The 19,637-nt window shown below is 32.2% G+C and overlaps 1 protein-coding gene and 1 pseudogene across 1 annotated transcript; one reads left to right on the top strand and one right to left on the bottom strand.

Annotated features, from left to right (window-relative positions):
- Nucleotides 1–3,552: 3,552 nt before the first annotated feature.
- Nucleotides 3,553–4,272, bottom strand: LOC120149498 (non-specific lipid transfer protein GPI-anchored 1-like). Its single transcript, XM_039162270.1, has 2 exons — nt 3,888–4,272; nt 3,553–3,785 (listed from the first exon to the last, which is right to left on the bottom strand). Exons 1-2 carry the CDS (start codon nt 4,249–4,251, stop codon nt 3,568–3,570), a joined length of 582 nt encoding a protein of 193 aa, XP_039018201.1. The 5' UTR covers nt 4,252–4,272; the 3' UTR covers nt 3,553–3,567.
- Nucleotides 4,273–17,560: 13,288 nt separating this feature from the next.
- Nucleotides 17,561–19,024, top strand: LOC120149451 (annotated as a pseudogene).
- The last annotated feature ends 613 nt before the right edge of the window (nt 19,025–19,637 follow it).

A 19,637-nucleotide genomic window follows, 5' to 3' on the forward strand; every position in this document is an offset into this window, starting at 1 on the left:
TTTAGAATATAGGTTTTTAAGTTAGATGTAGGATATAGAATGATGCAATTAAATAAATTTGAGGGTTAAATTGATGGGAACATATCATATGGGAAAATAATAGATTGAATCTACTACATGGGCAGAAGTGATCCTTAAACCTTAATATTTTATCTAAAATTTAGGGATCAAAATGATATTTCATCTAAAATTCAGGAGTTAAATTGAAAATCAATCACTTATATTAATGTTTTATATCATTTTACAATAGTCAATAACCAAGTGATCAAAATATAAAAGTTGGTAACTTAAGTAACGAAACAATAACGTAAGTCACCGTTCAACATACATAGCTTTCTCAAAATTGGTGACCAAAATGAATGAATCCGAAATTATAGTTATCGTTTCGATATTTTACCCACGTAAAGTGACATAAGCAAAAAACTGCTTGAGTAGGGGAGCAGAGTCGGTCCTGACATTTTAAGGGCCCTAGGCAAAATAAAAATAAAGACCCCTAAAAAAATAACTTGGGCCCCTAGTGTATTGCGGAGCATGGGGCCTGGGTGTTTCGTCTGGTTCAACTTCACTATCACCATCTTCCAGCACTTCACCCTCGGTTTCTTGTCAATGGATCTGCTTAAAAGCTGAAAATATTTTCAAGAATGGGTCCACTCCAAACCGGGGCCCTAGGCGGTCGCCCCCCTCGCCTACCCTCAGGGTCGGGCCTGTAGGGGGAGCAGGTGGACGAGTAGCGTTTTGCCCACTCTTCCGTACTCGTAGATATTTCCTTCCCCTCCTTTCTCCCTTCATCATCCTCCCGATGCCTTCGTTTCTCTCTTCTTCTTTTCTTCTTCTTCTTCTTCTTCTTCTTCTTTCTTCTTCTTCTTCTTCTTCTTCTTTTTTCTTCTTCCTTCTCTTCTTCTCTTCTTCTTCTCCTTCTCTTCTCCTTCTTCTCTCTTCTTCTCTTCTTCTCCTTCTCCTCCTTCTCCTCTTCTTCTCTTCTTCTTCTTCTTCTTCTTCTTCTTCTTCTTCTCCTCCTTCTCCTCCTTCTTCCTCCTTCTTCTCCTCTCTTCTCCTTCTTCTCCTTCTCTCTCCTTTCTCCTTCTTCTCCTTCTTCTCCTTCTCCTTCTTCTCCTTCTCCTTCTCCTTTCCTTCTCTCCTCCCCTCCTCCCTCCTCCTCCTCTCCTCCTCCTCTTCTTCTTCTTCTTCTTTCTTCTTCTTCTTCTTCTTCTTCTTCTTCTTCTTCTTCTTCTTCTTCTTCTTCTCCTTCTCCTTCTTCTTCTTCTTCTTCTTCTTTCTCTTCTTCTTCTTCTTTCTCCTTCTCCTTTCTTCTTCTTCTTCTCTTCTCCTTCTTCTCTCTTCTTCTTCCTTCTTCTTCTCCTTCTCCTTCTTCTTTCTCTTCTTCTTCCTTCTTTCTTTTCTTCTTCTTCTTCTCCTTCTTCTCCTTCTCCTTCCTTCTTCTTCTTCTTCTTCTTCTTCTCCTTCTCCTTCTTCTTCTCCTTTCTTCTTCTCCTTCTCCTTCTTTCTCTCCTTCTTTTTCTCCTTCTTCTTCTCTTCTCCTTCTTCTTCTCTTCTTCTTCTTCTTCTTCTTCTTCTTCTTTTCTTCTTCTCTCTTCTTCTTTCTTCTTCTTCTTCTTCTTCTTCTTCTTCTCTTCTCTTCTTCTTCTTCTCTTTTCTTCTTCTCTTCTTCTTCTTCTTCTTCTCCTTCTTCTTTCTTCTCCTTTTTCTTCTTCTTCTTCTTCTTTTCTTCTTCTTTTCTTCTTCTTTTCTTTTCTTCTTCTTCTTCTTCTTTCTTCCTTCTTTCTTCTTCTTCTTCTTTCTTCTCCTTCTTCTTTCTTCTTTCTTCTTCTTCTTCTTCTCCTTCTTCTTCTCCTCTTCTCCTTCTTTTCTCCTCTTCTCCTTCTTCTCCTTCTTCTCCTCTCTTCTCTTCTTTCCTTCTTCTTCTTCTTTCTCTTCTCTTCTTCTTCTTCTTCTTCTTCTTCTTTATTCTTCTTCTTCTTCTTCTTCTTCTTCTTCTTCTTCTTCTTTTCTTCTTCTTCTTCTTCTTCTTCTTCTTCTTCTTCTTTCCCAACACAACAACAATTCACCAAAATAAAACTCTCCAAAACGCATTTAACGCATTTTAATGTTAACAAATGGTACCAAAACCTCCCTAACTCGCTCGATTCTCGATCTCCGAAATCAAATTAGAACTTTCTAATTGGACACAAAATTTACTAAAATTCGTTTTGGTTCCTAAATTATCGAATTTTAATTTAATCCGTGAAATAAAATTAAGGAAAATTTAAGTACTAATTTGGGGTGAACATTTCAACTGCCATTCAAAATATATCTCCTCTTAACTCAATTTGAACGAGCAAAATGGACGGAAGTGCCTTCAAAATTCGACATTTCTCCATTAAAATAGAAGATACATGAAAGATAACTCTGAGCCACAAGTCCGTGCCTCCGTTAAATTATGTATGTTCGAACTCATTAATTCACCCCCTTTTCGTTTTTATATCAAAACCACTTAAATACTTGCATTTAATGTATGGAAAATTATTAATACACATAATTTATGTAAAATTTAATGTATATAATAATGTTTATTTTAGTGTCATTGTTTGAGTTTTACAATTTAGGATTTATAGTTTAAAATTTTATAATTATAATTAATATTTTAGATATTAGTATTAACATGATGTATAGCATGAACCAAAACGACTTTAATGGTAAATGAATTATTGTTATTCTTTGATGTTTGGGTTCAAGCATCAAGAATGTCAGGGGTGTACGAGTTCAATATCAAATGGCTGAGAATTATTTTTGATCATATATTGTCTTATACTTACCCCATATTAATAAAAAAATTAAAATATATATATTATATAAATTTATATATATATATATATATATATATATCAGTTGCTTTAACTAGAAACAAGATAATAGTAGTCATAACCATCCAAGATAATTTAATTATTAATTTAATATATAGGGTAAAGTACATCAATGGTCATCAACTATAAGATAATATTTATTAATTCCTTCTACTATTAAAAGTAAAAAACTGTTTTATTAAGTCCTTAAACTATTAAAAGTTACAAAATGATCATCTATTATAAACTTGTCATTTTCAGTTAAAATTGACAGTATTCTGAGTTAAACTAGTATGTAATTGTGATATGATAAAATTTAATCTTAACATCTCAAACGATTATCATATCTCAGTCATCATATTAACATATAACTTAGACAATCGTCAATTTTAACGGAAAATGACATGTTGGAACATAATCAATAGTTGAATGAACAATTTATAACTTTTAATAGTCAATGAACTTAATAAAACAATATCTTATAATCATAGGACCATTTATTACTTTACCCTTTAATTTAATCTAATTTTTCATTCAACCTATTGCTGTGTTAAACTTAAAAAGAAAACCATGAAACAAGTTCATAAGAGTTAAAATTCCCATATATATGATCGCTTTTTAAGTAAGAAACAAACAACATTAATGGTGAAAACTAAGCTGCATCAGCCAGGGAGTAGCGAAAAGGAAAAGAAAAGAATTCATCCTATGCTCTGATCTGATCCCCCGCCTAAAAACAGTTGAGCGATTCCTCTTGGAGTATATAGAAAAACACAGCCGAGGCAACCAGCAGCACGGAGCCAACGAACCGACCAGTTTGAAACTTCGCCCCGCCGGAGTTATCATCACTATTCGGCGAACCAGACGACGATGGCGCAGCGGGCGTCGCCTTTGTTGAATTCGTAAATATGGCGGCGTCCGGTGAGTTCGGGGCTAATCCAAGAAGCTCTATTCATTCAAAAAATCATCACACCATGCAACACAATTAATTCATTCATTCGTTACATATATTATCAAAAGAAGGAAGGAGAAGGAGAACTAAAAGCTTACTTGGGCAATCGCTGACGCTAGCGTTCTTCAACTGGCAAGCCGAGGGGAGTTGGAAAAGCTTATCTTGCTGTACGCCCAAGCTCTTGAGACTTTGAGAACCGGATGTCTGACTTTGCTGAAGAATATAACACAAACACTTTGGTTCGTTCTCTTTTACGCTCGAAACCGAACTGCAACACTCCTTCGACGGCGTCTCCGCCTTGCCCTGAGCAAAGTTCAGGCAACTCATCACGCTCTGGAAATCTTTGGCGCACTGGTTCGCTAACCCACTCTCGTCGGCTGCACCGACGACACACACCAAGAAAGTGATTGCCGTCGCGGCTGAAACTGTCGAGCCCTTGACTCTCCTTTGTTCTATTGCCATCTCTTCGCTGCTTCCTTGAGTTTTTTTAAACCAACTTGGAAAATATCTTTTAAACTTTAGGACAATTGGAAGGACATAAATATGGAAGAGTGAGTAGTACTATTTGGTCAAATTATGAACACGGTCCCTTTACTATAATTGTTTTTTTTATATATAGTCTTCCCGCTCTAATTCATCATTTAACTTTCTATTTATTGAAAGGTATAATATCAAAATTAGCCCCAATATTTATCAAAATGGTCATTTATCCCTATTCTATTTTTTAGAGTATTTTGGCTTCCAACGTCTTATTTTTGGGCAAAAAGACCTTTAACATTTGACAGAATAATTAGTTTATCCCTTGTTCTTTTTTCTAGGGTATTTTAGTCTTAACGTTTCATTTTAAGTTAAAAAAGCCCATATTTTGAAACGTTAATTGTGTGCTAACTAATAATTTTCATCTATAGAAGAAACTTTTTGCCCCAAAGTGAAACGTTTGATCAAAATGGTCCAGAAAATAAGAACCAAAATTATCATTTTGATAAATGTTAGGGGTTATTTTTAGTATTATGCTTTATTGAAAAGATATGATGGCATGATAGAATAACATGGCATTTTATAATTGAAAAGATTTTTTTTCATGTTTAGAAAAACCAAAAATCTCCTAACATTTATCCAAATATGGTATAAAGACCTTAAATATGCTTAATATCTCTATATTATTTTAAAATTTATTCACAATTTTAGTTTGTGACATTGAATTTTTTATTTTTATTTTAAAAATCTTAATGGTATTTTTTACTTTTAAACATTATATGTTAATTTAATGAAATTAAAATGTAGGATACAAAAAAGTTATTTTATTTTAATGATTATCATGTCAATGGTGATGATAAAGTTTAAGATGATTTAGATGAGGGATAAAAATATTCAAATTAAAATAACATAGGGACCAGTGTCACAAAATTGAATTATAATAACTTAATTATTTTTTTTTAAATATAGGAAGCCTAACATATTAAACCTATATATATATATATATATATATATTTGATTAATCTCAAGTAAGTATAAGGCAATATCTGTTTAAATATTACTCTTAAACATTTGACATTGAACGCTCACACATCTGACATTTCTAATGCTCAAACCCGGGACCTCAAAGAATAACAATAATTCATTTACCACCGAGGTCGTTTGGTCCTTGCATTTGATTTTCTCTCATCGAACTATCCTAAAATGGTGTAAAACTAAAAGTTTTACGTTATGTGTAAGTAGACCATAACCTTATATATATACATGTGTGTGTATCGCATCATATTATTTTACAGAATTAACATATATGAAAACTAATAATACACATTTTAAGAAATAGAGGGACTAAAATGATTGAAATTGTAGTATAGGACTAAGTTCATAAAAATGAATAGTGGAGGGACCTTGTATGAAATTGAGCTAAGATTTTTAGGGCTATTAATACATGAGTTGAACGGTGAGGGAGAGGATTGTTTGTAGTGAATGGATATGGAAGTCAACGGTGGTGATGTTTTGAGATATAAATGGACGGCCCCACTTTATTAGATGGGCGGCAAGCAGTAATGTAGGAGTTTTAAATGAGGCTGCCGAACTTGGAATCTAATTACACGGCTGAATTTACGAGATAATATTGTGAGAAAAAAAAAATCACGAGATAACGTGTTTTAATAATTAATTGTTGAGATAGAGTGTTTACTACAGGTCGAATATAGATCGCCAGGTGATCTGGGCGACCAATGAAGGTCGCCAGGTGGTCTGGGCGCCATGCCATTTGAGTTTGGGAGAAACAAAATGTAGTGTTATCTCTTCCTAGTCAAACAATAATTGTTTGGGTTAAATGCAAATTTGATCCTCATAACTTTGCACTCTCATACATGTATTTATTTTAGTCACAAACAATTATAATTTAGTTATACATGTTTCTTGTTTATCCTATTTTAGTATGTATTTATTTTAAAACTGATTATTGGGATATCTTGTTTTGTATTTAGTATGTATTTATTTTAAAATTGATTATTGGGATATCTTGTTTTGTATTCAATAATTTTTATTTGTTCTACGTTTATTTCAAGTTTTTCATTATTTTTTAGTTTATTTAGTTTTATTTTATATTGGAAAAATTTGCGAAATAATATCGTTGGTAGGGAGAAATAAATACATACTAAAATAGGATGGCTAAAATAACATGTTTACAAATTTCATGGCCAATTTCGAAAATTAAGGAAAATATATAAAACACATGAAATCAGTAATTAAAATGAAATAACTAAAAATATTATGATCAAAATGAAGCATACACAAACTTGACAGAATAAACAACTAGTGACTAAAATATAATTATTAAAATATACATGCCTGAAACAAAACATTAAAAATGTCACTAAATGATTAAACAAATAGATTACAAAGCATAGGGGACCGAAAATGCTATTATCCCCTAAATATTAAAACACGCGTATGAGAGTGTAAAGTTGTGAGGACCAAATTTGCATTTAACCCAAACAACTAGTGTTTGACTAAGATGAGAACACTACATTTCGTTTGAGAAACAACCCAAACCCAAACGCATGACGCCCAGCATACATGGCGACCTTCATTGGTCGCCCAGACCACCTGGCGACCTTCATTGGTCGCCCAAACCACCTGGCGACCTTCATTGGTCGCCCAGATCACCTGGCGATCTATATTCGACCTGTAGCAAACACTCTATCTCAACAATTAATTGTTGAAACGCGTTATCTCGTGAATTTTTTTTTCTCACAACATTATCTCGTAAATTCAGCCCTAATTACACAGTCCACGTGGCTAAATATGGTTAGTTAATGAAAATTAAAAAATTGATGCAAAAATTACATGCTTTTAGATGTTCCAATTTTTTGAAATTGAAATTTCATTAATTATGCCTTATGGCCGGGCATGAAATTCACTCTTCCTCCTGCTTTTAATATATATATTATACTTATATAGGTACAAGATCCATTTATATTATGTAAAACTAATAAATTTTACATTAATTTATAACAATTTTATTTAATTAAACAAATAAATGAATTACATTTAACTAAAATTTGTTACTCATAAATAAATATATTTTAACTCACTGTAAAGTAACATTTTTCTTATTATAGTTATGGTTAAGAATTAAAGTTTAAATTTAGAATTTAGGGTTTAAAGTTTAAGATTTGAATTGAGATTTAGGATTTGAAGTTTTGAGATTGGAATTTAGGGTTTTAGGATTTAGGAATTAATATTTTTGGATTTGGGGGTAAAAATATTATTTTACTGCGAGTTAAAATATTTTTATCTATGAGTAATAGATTTTAATTAAATCTAAGCCATTTATTTGTTTGAATCAAATGGCTATAAATTAGTGTACAACTTGTTATTATTTTTACATAGTGTAAATGAATCCTGCTCCTAAATAAATATCTCTTAACTCACAGTAAAATAATATTTTTTTACCCTAAATCAAAAAATTCTAATCCTTAAACCCTAAAATCCTAAATGCCAATTCTAAAACCCCAAACCCCAAATCCAAATCTTAAACCCTAAATCTTACACTATAAACCCTAAATCCTAAATTTAAATCTAAATATAATGACTAAAAATTAGTGTAAAACTTATTAGTTTTACATAATGTAAGTGGATCCTAAAGTATATGCATATATATATATATATATGGGGTTAGGATCCACTTATATTATGTAAAACTAATAAGTTTTACATTAATTTATAGCCATTAGATTTAGATAAATAAATGACTTAGATTTAATTAAAATTTATAACTCATAGATCAATATTTTTTAACTCAGGATAAAATAATATTATTTTCTTATTAGGGTTAGGGTTTAAGAATGAGAGTTTATGATTTAGAATGTAAGATTTAGGATGTAGGTTTAGGATTTAGGGTTTTGCAATTGGAATTTAGGATTTTGGGTTTAGGAATTAGGATTTTAAGATTTGGAGTAAAAAAAAAGATATTATTTACTTTGAGTTAAAATATATTATTTATGAGTAATAGATTATAATTAAATATAAGCCATTTATTTGTTTAAGTCAAATGACTATAAATTAATATAAAACTCATTAGTTTTACATAGTGTAAACGAATCTTGTCCCTATGTTTTATAATATAAGAATTATAATTAATATAGAAAGTAAATTTATTAATTTAATTATCATAACTAACAATATGTTTTAATTTTAAAAAGTAATCATATTAATTATCATAGTTTATTATAAATTTAAAATTTCACAACTTCATCAAAATCTTACAGTTTCATCAATTGTAACTTTTAAGTAAGGTAAATATCATATCAATTCAATAACAAGTCGGATCATTTACAGGTTGAGTCAATTACAAGTCAGGTTTATAACAGGTCAGGTTGATAACAAGTCGGGTAATATCAGTTAATTATCAGGTTAATCTAGGGTTTGGGTTCATATCAGTCGGATGCAGTTAGGTTCGATTATCATATTATTTGTTCAATTCGGGTTCAGGTCGTTCTCAGATCGGGTTTAGATCCACAATTTTCAGGTCCAATGTGAGTTCAGGTCAACCCCAGTTCAGACTCGAATTGATTTTAGATCATCACCACCTCGGGTCAAATAGTTTTGACTCAAATCGATTTCAATCAATTCAGATAACTTGAGGTCGGGTTAGCTTTTTACACTAATTTATACCATTCATTGCTAAATTAGCATAATACCCCAAGCACAAGGGTGATGGCATGAAGATTCATTTGCAATCCCCAAGGCAACATTAAAAATTAATTCTTTGAGGACATTTGGTTCATATAATGTAACATTGTTATTGAGAATAATATTATTATGATATAAAATTATTTAAAATATGTCTGTAAATGTTATATTATATTGTTTGATTATATAAAATGAAAAAAAATTTAGACTAATTGAAATTCATCATTACTTGAGAGTAAAACTAGGTGAATTGTGTAATGTACATATGCTTTTTAAACTCTTTCTCTTTATTTAGGATTATGGAGATTTTTAACGAGGTTAGTGCTTATAGCTCCATCTTATATCTCTTTGAAATAAAAACATGCAGACATTTCAAAAGAATCATTTTGTCCTTGATTTGTAATTGCATCAATTTTATATTCGAAGTCATTTGATTTTTTTTTCAATTTTATCCATTAATTAATATTGGCGGTTATGATGTTGAAATTTCATTTAATAGTAGTCATGTGACAATCTATCATGCTAATATGGCCGTCCATCTTGTTAATGTGGTTGTTTATTGTGTAGATGTCACATTTCACATGTGAATGATGATATTTTTTGTCTACTTTGAAAGTTTAATTAATGAAATATTCGGCGTAATTAAAAAGAAAAAAAATTAAAGATTAAATTAATAAATAAACAAATGATTATAAAGATAAACTTAGCTGTTTTTTTGTTGTTGTTGTCCTCCAATTCTAAAGTTTCGTCCTGATTAATCTGGACTGACCTGAATTGTACACCTGACTTGGAAAAATACATTTTATCCACACAAAAATCTCATATTAATATGGGGAATTAATACATTAGCTACATACAAGAAAAAAAAAATCTTATCATTTCTAGCTAATTTCTTTTATTTATATATATATATATTATGTAAATTATATGAAAAGAGACTTTTGGATAACATAAAAAGAATACTAATTGAGGCTTAAAATTCATAGAAATGACTGGCGTATTCCCACTATTCCGGTCCAGAGAATATTCCTATCCACCGATTAAAGTAATGACTATCGAGAACGAAATAATCTCTTACTATTTTTTAGTTTAAGCCCCCATTCGTGGTTTTCTCATATCCGAAAGAAGAATAGAAACGAAAAAGAACCAATAAAGAATAAAAAAGAATTTTTTTTTTATTTCTTTCATATATAGAGAGCTCTAATTCGTGTCATGATTTATTAGCTAAAGTAACGTTTCATATTTTTCGTAATCGAAAACAATGAATTGAAATGTCTATTGATATTCTACAAGAAGTATTTTATAGAAGGCTTAAGTTATTACTCAACAAATCAAAATTGAAATTATTAACGGACAAGATCAATTCATAAGCACTTTTCTGTGGTGGAAGAAAATATCTCTCATTTCTCCCCTGAAGAAATTCTTTTTTCCCCCCAAAAAAAGTTATGTTGTCGTGACCGGTCCTTTGAATCCGATACCAATGGGTATCATACTCCCTAGCACAACGTTCTCTTCTAGGCCTTTTAACCAATCGATACGACCTCGGAGAGCCGCTTTTGCTAAAACTCGAGCAGTATATATATATATATATATATATATATATATATATATCATGAAAAATATCTAAAATCTGAAAATTATATTTTTAAAAATCTAATATGATTAGATTGTCATGAACTTATTGAAAGAGAAGTTAACTTAGTGGAAATATAATATTATTATTCACCATTAAAATCCAATATATTATATATATATATATCGAATATAGTTCTTCAACTTTAATTTTTATATTGTTGGCATTTGTTCTCCATGGCACATCGAACATGTTATCATGAAGAATCTTAGGTACGAAAGAAATCACGTGAAACTATTGGTTTATATATTATTATTACTTTTTAAATATATTATTATTATTATTATTACATAGTTATAACATAATCACATGTTATATTGAAAGTTTAAATTTTAGAATATAAATTATAAGATTTATTATTTATATTTAAAATTTAAAGTGTATATTTTTTTTACTAAGCTAAGGTGATTACAAAGTAGTATGTGTTCTAAATACTCTCAATCATTTGACAATAAAAGCTTAATCGCCCTGTTGCAGCCGTTGGTGTTCGAATTTGTTACCTCTAGGAATAACGACATTTTTTTAACTACTGAATTAAATTGGTTCGTACTAAAATTTATACTTTAGAAGTAAGGGTTACTGTCAATAAATATATCGTATCGCAATAATATAAATCATTTATAAATAATTCTTATAAACAATTACCCTTAAAATATTTGTATTTTTATAAACCTTGAATAATTAATATATTGTATTAATTTTAAAAACATAAACGTGAATTAAATTTAGGGTAAAGTACACAAATGGTCACTGATTATAGGGTATTGTTTTATTAAGTCACTCGACTATTAAAGTTATAAAATGATCCTCTGTTATGGAGTGTTATTTTGTTGAGTCCCTTGACTATCAAAAGTTATAAAATAGTCACCCGACTATTCATTATGCTCCAAACTCGTCTTTTTCTGTTAAAAAATTGTCAGTATTATGATTTGAATATTAACTTGCTGATTGTAATATGATAAAATTTGATCTCAAATTCTCAAATAATTATCACATCCCAATTATCATGTTAATGCCCAACTTAGACAACGATTAATTTTTTAACAGAAAAAAATGAGTTTGAAACATAATAAATAGTCGGGTGACCATTTTGTAACTTTTGATAGTCAAGGGACTCAACAAAACAACACTTTATAATCAGATGATCATTTTGTAACTTTTATAGTCGAGAAACTTAATAAAACATTATCTTATAGTCGGAATCATTTGTGTACTTTACCCTTAAATTTATATATGATAAGATTAGAGCATAAATTTTATCAAAGGTATTTTATTTTGATGGTCAGGAGACGAGATTCTAATAAAAATTTAAAGTCTCATTCAGATCCGAACTTTGCCTATAAATACTAGTTTCGTTCGAGATCGTTTCATCGTAAGTGAATTGCAGAGTTAATAAAGAGATCAAAAGAGCGATAAGATAGCGATATGGGATTATGGGTAGCTGTTAAGGTAGCATATTACGTAGGGATGCTAATATACTACGAGATAAAGATACTGGAGATAAGCAGAAAGCATCCGGATTGGCCATGGAGCAGGTGCATGAAGCAAGAGTTCCCAGAGATGCCTAAAATTGTTGCTAAAGGTGTCGTTGCTGCTCACTTTGGTTCTGCCATGCAAAATATTGGTCCTGTGATCACCGAAAGTCAAATTAAACTGATGTCGGAGATGCAAAACCAGATGCGCAGGGAGTTGCAAGCCATCGAAGATGACTGGGATTCATGGTAATCAAAGAGGTTGAAGATGAAGAAAACAGATACGTTTAAGCTCATAAATGGAGTTTAAATATTAGTGTGAATCATGTCAATTATGCGCTTAGAGTCTCCTAAATTGCACCGGTCGGTGTCGTTCGGAGTCTGTCATATCGTCTGGTTTTCGTTAAGTTTGTTCTAGGGTCGATATTATCCATCGAGAATGCCGACTGAGATGTTAGTGTCAGCAATGTTATACCTAAGATAAAATAAGTACTCTTTGAGATATTATAGCTAACCATCAATAAAATAACTATAACTAGCTAAATTGATTTCTTCTCTCCACCCTAGTTCATTTTTTTCTATGAAATGAAGTAATAAAAATAAACTCGTGCTACAATTAAGAAATTTTTAAAATAAATATTCAATCACCCTATACTATAAAACTGAGATTAATATCTGATTGTCGAATCAAATCCTACATCTAAAAAAATCTGAGAGACGAAGACATAAAAGAGGTGAGTTATAGAGTTCAATGTACTCTAAGTGCAAACATGTATCAACATAAAACATAAATATTGTGATCAACATAGGATATCAAACAACACCTTAATCAAGCAAATCAATAGATTTAAATTCTCATACCTCAAATATCATAACAAAAATTTTCAATAACCTCGTGTCTCCTTATAACTATATAATATGGTGATCCTAGTCTCCAAAGAGGAACCCGAAACTTCCGTAGAGGGACCCAAAATAAGAAAGATGATGGAGACTATCCCTATGAAGAGAAACCCGAGTTAACCTCTATAGGAGAAATCAAAAAAGGAAGTACGATGAGACTAACCTTTCGAAGAAAAACCTGAGTTATCCTCCGTATAGGAAGCTCAAACAACGAACAAGATGATCTTACCCTTCGAAAAGAAACTCGAGTTAACCTTGTAGAAAGTAAGCATTTAGGAACAAAGATGAAAGTGATACTCTGAATTTATTGTTTGATTAGAAGAGAAATACAAACCTCCTTTAAATAGGCTTTAATATCCCAAAATTTTATCTAGTGACCAAAATGTAAATTTTGAAAGTTTAGTGGCTAAAATGTAAACATGAGAAAAGTTTAGGGACTAAAGTGGTAATTTTCCTAAAAATTTATCCCATGAATGAATAGTTTACCCCCAAGAATTACATTTTCTTGGGTTTCATATTTTTTATCCGAATTTTTTATAAAAAGCTATAAAGAGATAAAGTCTGATAAAAATTCGAATAATCATAATTGAATCGAAAATTCAGGAAATTTTGAAGGATGATATTAAAAGGCTAATAATTTCATTTACAAATCTTAATTTTGTAAAATTTGACATAGATCATTGTATTTAAGTTGATTTTTCCATGTTAAATCAGGATCGTTAGATTAAAATGGTAAGAATGTAATTTTGAGAAAACTATAAGGGCAAAGTTGGAAGATGATAATTCTTTGTCTATATTTGAATTTGATGATGTAAGAATGATGGAAGCAGATGTAGCATGGTAATTATCATAAATTTTAAAGGGTAAAAAGGTATTTTTTGCATAAAATGAATTTTAAATTCATTTTAAATGGTTAAAAGCCAAATGTATTAAGATATTTTGGTAGAATAATAAAGAAGTATCTCCATCTTCTTCATCCTAGCTGTGCCCACCATAGCTAAATGTGAGAAAACTTTCATTTTCATTTTTAAGTATAATTACTTGGTTTATGGATTAAGACATGAAATAGATAATTAATTTACATCAAATTCTCTATCATTTGGTGTAAAAAGTTCATGTTTTTCTTGCTTGGATCATTGGTTTCATGTTTAAGGTGGATGAAGGGGAAGTTGAATTTTAATGAACTAAAGATAGCTTATGATGTTACGGATGTTGTAGAATCAATTCCAATCATGAAATTTGATTAAAAATCATTAGAAATGCTTAAGGAAGATTCGACTAAGATTAAGGTTTGTAGAGAAATTTTGAATTTAGATTGTTTTTTTGGTATGGATTAGATTGATATTGCATGGAAATGATGTTAGGCTCTTGAATTCATGCTTGAATCAAGTTGAAAATCAGGCATAGTAAACCCTATATTATTTGGCCTTAAGGAAGAGAATAAGGGAAAATTTTACAAAATTTTCCTAAGGGCTAGAATTGATATAAGAATGATTATACACGCTTTGAAACGTGACTTAGACCAGTTTGAAAGTTTGGGGACCAAATCAAAAACATTGGGAAATTGGGAAATTAAATGTAAATTATGCAAATAGTGATGTATTAAGCTTGAATACATTGTATGGAATATGCATTAATCGAATTTCTAGCCATTTTATGCTAATGTGCGCCTAATATGTTAGTGAGATACAAACATGTACTTTGAGATGTATATGTTTTGTAAATGATATTTGTATAGACCATGATCGAAATCGAGATCGAAACAAGCTAAAAGTTAAGGAAAAAGTACAAAAGTGAGGCTTATCTCGTTAAATAAAGGGTGCAAGATAAGTATACTAGGTGAGTAAATTCTTACTTATTTTATATAAATGATATGAGGAAGACTTGTGATGAGTCAACCTCAAATGAATTGGAAAGAAAAGAATTTAAATCGTATTTTGAATTATTTTCATATTGTTTTACTAAAATGGTATTCAAATGATTTCGAGTATGAATTGCCAATACATTTTATATGATATTTTACTAAATGGTTTGTGGATGATTTTAGGAATGAACTGTCCAATGCACTAATCTCATATTAATATGGAGAATTAATAATTAGCTACACACACAAAGAAAAATCTTATCATTTATAATTTCTTTTTTATATATATATTAAGATTATAATAAAAGATCCTAAATATCTAAAATTTATATTTTAAAAAATCAAATATAATTAGATTACTTATCTTATATGTGGAATGTAGTTCTCCAACTTTAATTTCCATATTGTTGGCATTTGTTCTCCATGATGACACGTCGAATATGATATCATGAAGAATCTTAGGTATGTAAGCTAAGTTTAAGATTAAAGACTCATGGTTTAAAGTTCAATGATTTTTAATATTATTATATATCTTATTTAGTGTTATAGAATTTAAAATATAAGCATTAAAATTAAAAAAAATTAGTTTAGAATTTAGAAGCTAAAATTAAAATTGATATTAGAGTTAGCAACAACGGATTGGTTTAAGTGGTAAGTAGGGATGGGCATGGGTCGGGTTTTTGGTCCACCCGACCCGACCCGAGAACAAGAGAGTCTCCACCTGAGACCCGACCCGACTAAAATAAGGTTTCACCCGATCCGACCCGACCCGAATATATGACATCGAAACCCGACCCGGCCCAACCCGAAATAATAAAAAAATTATCTTTATTCAATAAAAACAGTGACTTAATTGAAAAAATTATATATGGAGGGGTATTGTTGTAATTATCCCTAAATATATAGGTTAAAATTATATATATTTTTCGGGTCGGGTCAGATTTTTTTCACCCTAAACCCGAACCCGACCCGAACCCGAAATATTTTTAGAAAAATCCAACCCGATCGAGTCGGGTCGGAACCGTCGGGTCGGGTTTAAATGCCCATCCCTAGTGGTAAGTAGCTTAATATGATTTAAGCAATTTATTGAGTTTGAGTCATTGTATGCAGAAAATCTTTGTTGGGAGACTTATCTATCAAAATTAAGTGTGTGACGCGGGTCGACCCACCTTAATCTAGAAAAAGCTTTAGAATGGAGAAAAATTTGAGATTAGGGTCAGAGTCATTCAAATATATATTATATTGATTTACATATAATAAGATTCGAACATAAATTTGTTCAAATATATCTTGTTGAATGGCTAGGATGAGATTCTAAAAAAAAAAATTATCTCGTACGTTCAGATCCCTACTTTGCCTATAAATACTAGTTTTGTTCGGAATCGTTTCATCTTAAGTGAATTGCAGAGTAAATAAAGAGATCAAAAGATCGAGAAGGGAACGATATGGGATTATGGGTAGCTGTTAAGGTAGCATATTACGTAGGGTTGTTAATATACTACGAGATTAAGATACTGGAGATAAGCAAAAAGCATCCCAATTGGCCATGGAGCAGGTGCTTGAAGCTAGAGTTCCCAGAGATGCCTAAAATTGTTGCTAAAGGCGTTGTTGCTGCTCATTGGGGTTCTGCTATGCAGAATGTTGGTCCTGTGATGACCGCAAGCCAACTTAAATTGTCTTCGGATTTGCAAAACCAGATGCGCAGGGAGTTACAAGCGATCGACGATGGCTGGGATTCGTGGTAATCAAAGAGGTTGAAGATGATGAAGAAAACGGCGACGTTTAAGCTTATAAGTGGGTCTTGTCAGGTATGCATTGATGTATCGGTCTGATATGTTTTATCGCGGTATTGGTCGGTGTCGTTCGAAGTAGGTGATATTGTGTAGGGGGTTGAAATCATCATGTAATATAAATAACGATACTTGATATATTGATTAAAAGTTTAGTATCTTCTCATGAACCATATGAACATCGCGATAAATGAATTGTTGGTATTTCTTAAAGACTCGATTCGAATATCATAAATATATGTATTTAATTTTAAATTAAAATGCTGAGAGATATATTTGAATAAATAAATATGTATATAATTAAAATAAAAAATATATAATGAAAATAATTGAATTACATATAAATATAGAAGAAAGTTGATAAATTAATATTTGTTTAATTTTTAAGTTATCTAAACACGTTATTAAGAAATACACATTTTAGCTTTTATCTCACATTATCAAGAAACAAAACATGAACACTCAAATATGTATGTATAAGATAACCATATTAAACTCTTCAACTCATGGAACTAATATGTATTAAATTATGATGTTAGTACCTATATTTAAAAAAAAATAAAGTATATTTTTTTAAAATGTTTTTAGGGATGATGTGGATTTATGAAAGGTGTTTCTACGCCTTTCATATAAGTAAGAGGTTTAGCTAAGGTCCGGATGACGATTTGTGTCTTCTCTTACTTGACGTCAGTTCGATCAAAATATCGTCATATGCGACTTATCAAAATATATATTAGATCAATAATATTAAGAGAAATAATATCTAACAGATAATTATTACCTTTACGGGTGATATTTCCATAAAATGGCCTATGAGAGAGTTTGTTTATATATATATATATACTGAGCCACAAAGGGCGGCAAGAAAAAAGTTCGAGAAAGTAAAAGGAGGACGATGAGTGCACAGATTCTGAGGTCGTGTAAGGTATAGTTTTTTTTTTCTAGAGAAAAGAAATGAGGACGAGGAGAGGGCTTTGTTATCCCACAGCCGATGTTTGTTTAGAGAAGATAGATGTTAAAATTTTGGGTTTAGCCGGAGATAACATGGGTTGCCGGAAACGACGAAGACTCTTGCCGGAGAGTGCCGGAAAAAGAGACTTTTTTGATGTTTTGCCCGATGATCTTGCCATTTCTGTTCTCTCTAAACTAAGCTCAACCGCCCGTTGCCCTTCCGATTTCGCCAACGCTTTGGTTATGTACGTAGATTTTTTTTTTTGGAGTTGCTTGTTTCTGGTTAAAGTTTGTGTCTTTATTATTGATTTTTTGGTTTGTTTTATTAAACAGATGCAAGCGATTTAATAGTTTAGCGCTTCATCCTCTGGTATTATCCAAAGCCTCTCGAAAAATGTTTGCCATTAAAGCTAGAAACTGGTCCGAGTCAGCTCAGAGGTTCTTGAAGAACTGATGCTGGGAATTTTGAAGCTTGTTATACACTCGGCACGGTGAGTTTGGAAAAGCGAGGGGGTGGAGCCTCTCTTATGGCTAAGGCGGCGCTGAGCTCCCACGCACCGGCGCTTTACTCCTTAGCTGTGATTCAGTTCAACGGAAGCGGCGGTTCCAAGAACGACAAGGATCATAGAGGCGGCGTGGCTTTGTGTGCTCGGGCACCTTTTCTTGGCCACATCGACGCTCTCCGTGAGCTCGGTCACTGCCTTCAAAACGGATACAGCGTCCGGCAGAACGTCGTCGAGGGCCGTCGGTTTCTTCTCCAAGCCAACGCTCGAGAGCTAGCGGCGATTTTATCATCAACGGCAGCTGCTTCTAACAAATTTACTCACTCTTGGCTCACATGAAGCACACACCCTATCCCGCACCTTAACCACCGTCATCCGACTGTGCCGGGTTGCCCGTTGCTTAGCGATTTTGGTTGCAATGTGCCGGCTCCGGAGGCGCATCCGGCTAGCAAGTTCTTAGTCGAATGGTTAGGCGCTCGGGGCGGAGTGCCCGGCCCAGGATTGAGACTATGCTCCCACCCACGTCGGGTGCGGGAGACCGGAGACGAGAAAACACGAGTTCCTGAGGTGTTCCGTTTGCGGGAGAGTTAATTAATGCTCACGCGCTTGCCAGGCTCTCGACTGGAAGCTCCGCCACAAAACCGAGTGCGCTCCGGTGGACCAATGGCGCGGTGAAGAAGGCGATGGTGGCGAGGGAAACGAAGCGGTAAATGGGAAGATGAAGTCTTCGCAGAAAGTTAAAAAACAATTAAGGGTCGCGGTAATTTATTATTTAGTTTTAACTTTTCAAGGCCACGAGAAAAAAAAACAGGAGAAAACGAGGCCAGTTTTGGTGGTAAATTCGAGGTTAAATATCAAAAATTCACCGATGACAATGGTTGCCGAAACGGCACAGTTTTAGTTCTATGTGAAACGAGTGCATAGAGGGGGGCTTTCTCTATCTTCTTCTTTAATCTCTCTTGTACTATACAGAGAAATGTTCACTTCGGTAAATTAAAATTCAATATCCGGTAATTTTCCAGGCTCAGCTTGACTTTCGTTACATTTTAAATAATATGAGAAAATAACCTTAGTGACCAAAAATTTCATATAATATACGATTTTAATCAATTTTTTCCGTATTTGCCAAAATGACCAACAAAATCGTAATGCGATCGCTAATTCGCAACGCGATCTTCATTATCGCAAATCAGTTTCCAGATATTATGACTATCGCAATACGATTTTCTAATTTCGCGTTGCGATTTTCCCAATTCGCAATGCGAATAAATAAATCGCAATGCGATACTGACTATCGCAATGTAATTTTCCTAATTCGCATTGCGATTTACGTATTCGCGTTGCGATTCGCAACGCGAATACGTAAATTGCAATGCGAATCTTACTATCGCAATACGATTTACATAGCGCCATTCGTATTAACGAGTATTTTTTTTTCAAATTCCAAACACGAATTTTTTCTTAATAAATCGGAAACTGAACCGTCCACAGTAATCGCAACTCATAACCTCAAACCTAAAATCACAACACTCAGCCCCATCTCCATCTCTCACTCTC

This window comes from Hibiscus syriacus, unplaced genomic scaffold, assembly GCF_006381635.1.
Source record: "Hibiscus syriacus cultivar Baekdansim isolate YM2019G1 unplaced genomic scaffold, ASM638163v2 tig00111005_pilon, whole genome shotgun sequence".
In the NCBI taxonomy this organism is placed as follows: Eukaryota; Viridiplantae; Streptophyta; class Magnoliopsida; order Malvales; family Malvaceae; genus Hibiscus; species Hibiscus syriacus.

Coding starts and splice junctions, on each gene's coding strand:
- LOC120149498 (XM_039162270.1), bottom strand. CDS start 4,251: ATGGCAATAGAACAAAGGAGAGTCAAGGGCTCGACAGTTTCAGCCGCG. Junction 3,786..3,887: donor TAGCGTCAGCGATTGCCCAA/GTAAGCTTTTAG, acceptor TTGAATGAATAG/AGCTTCTTGGATTAGCCCCG.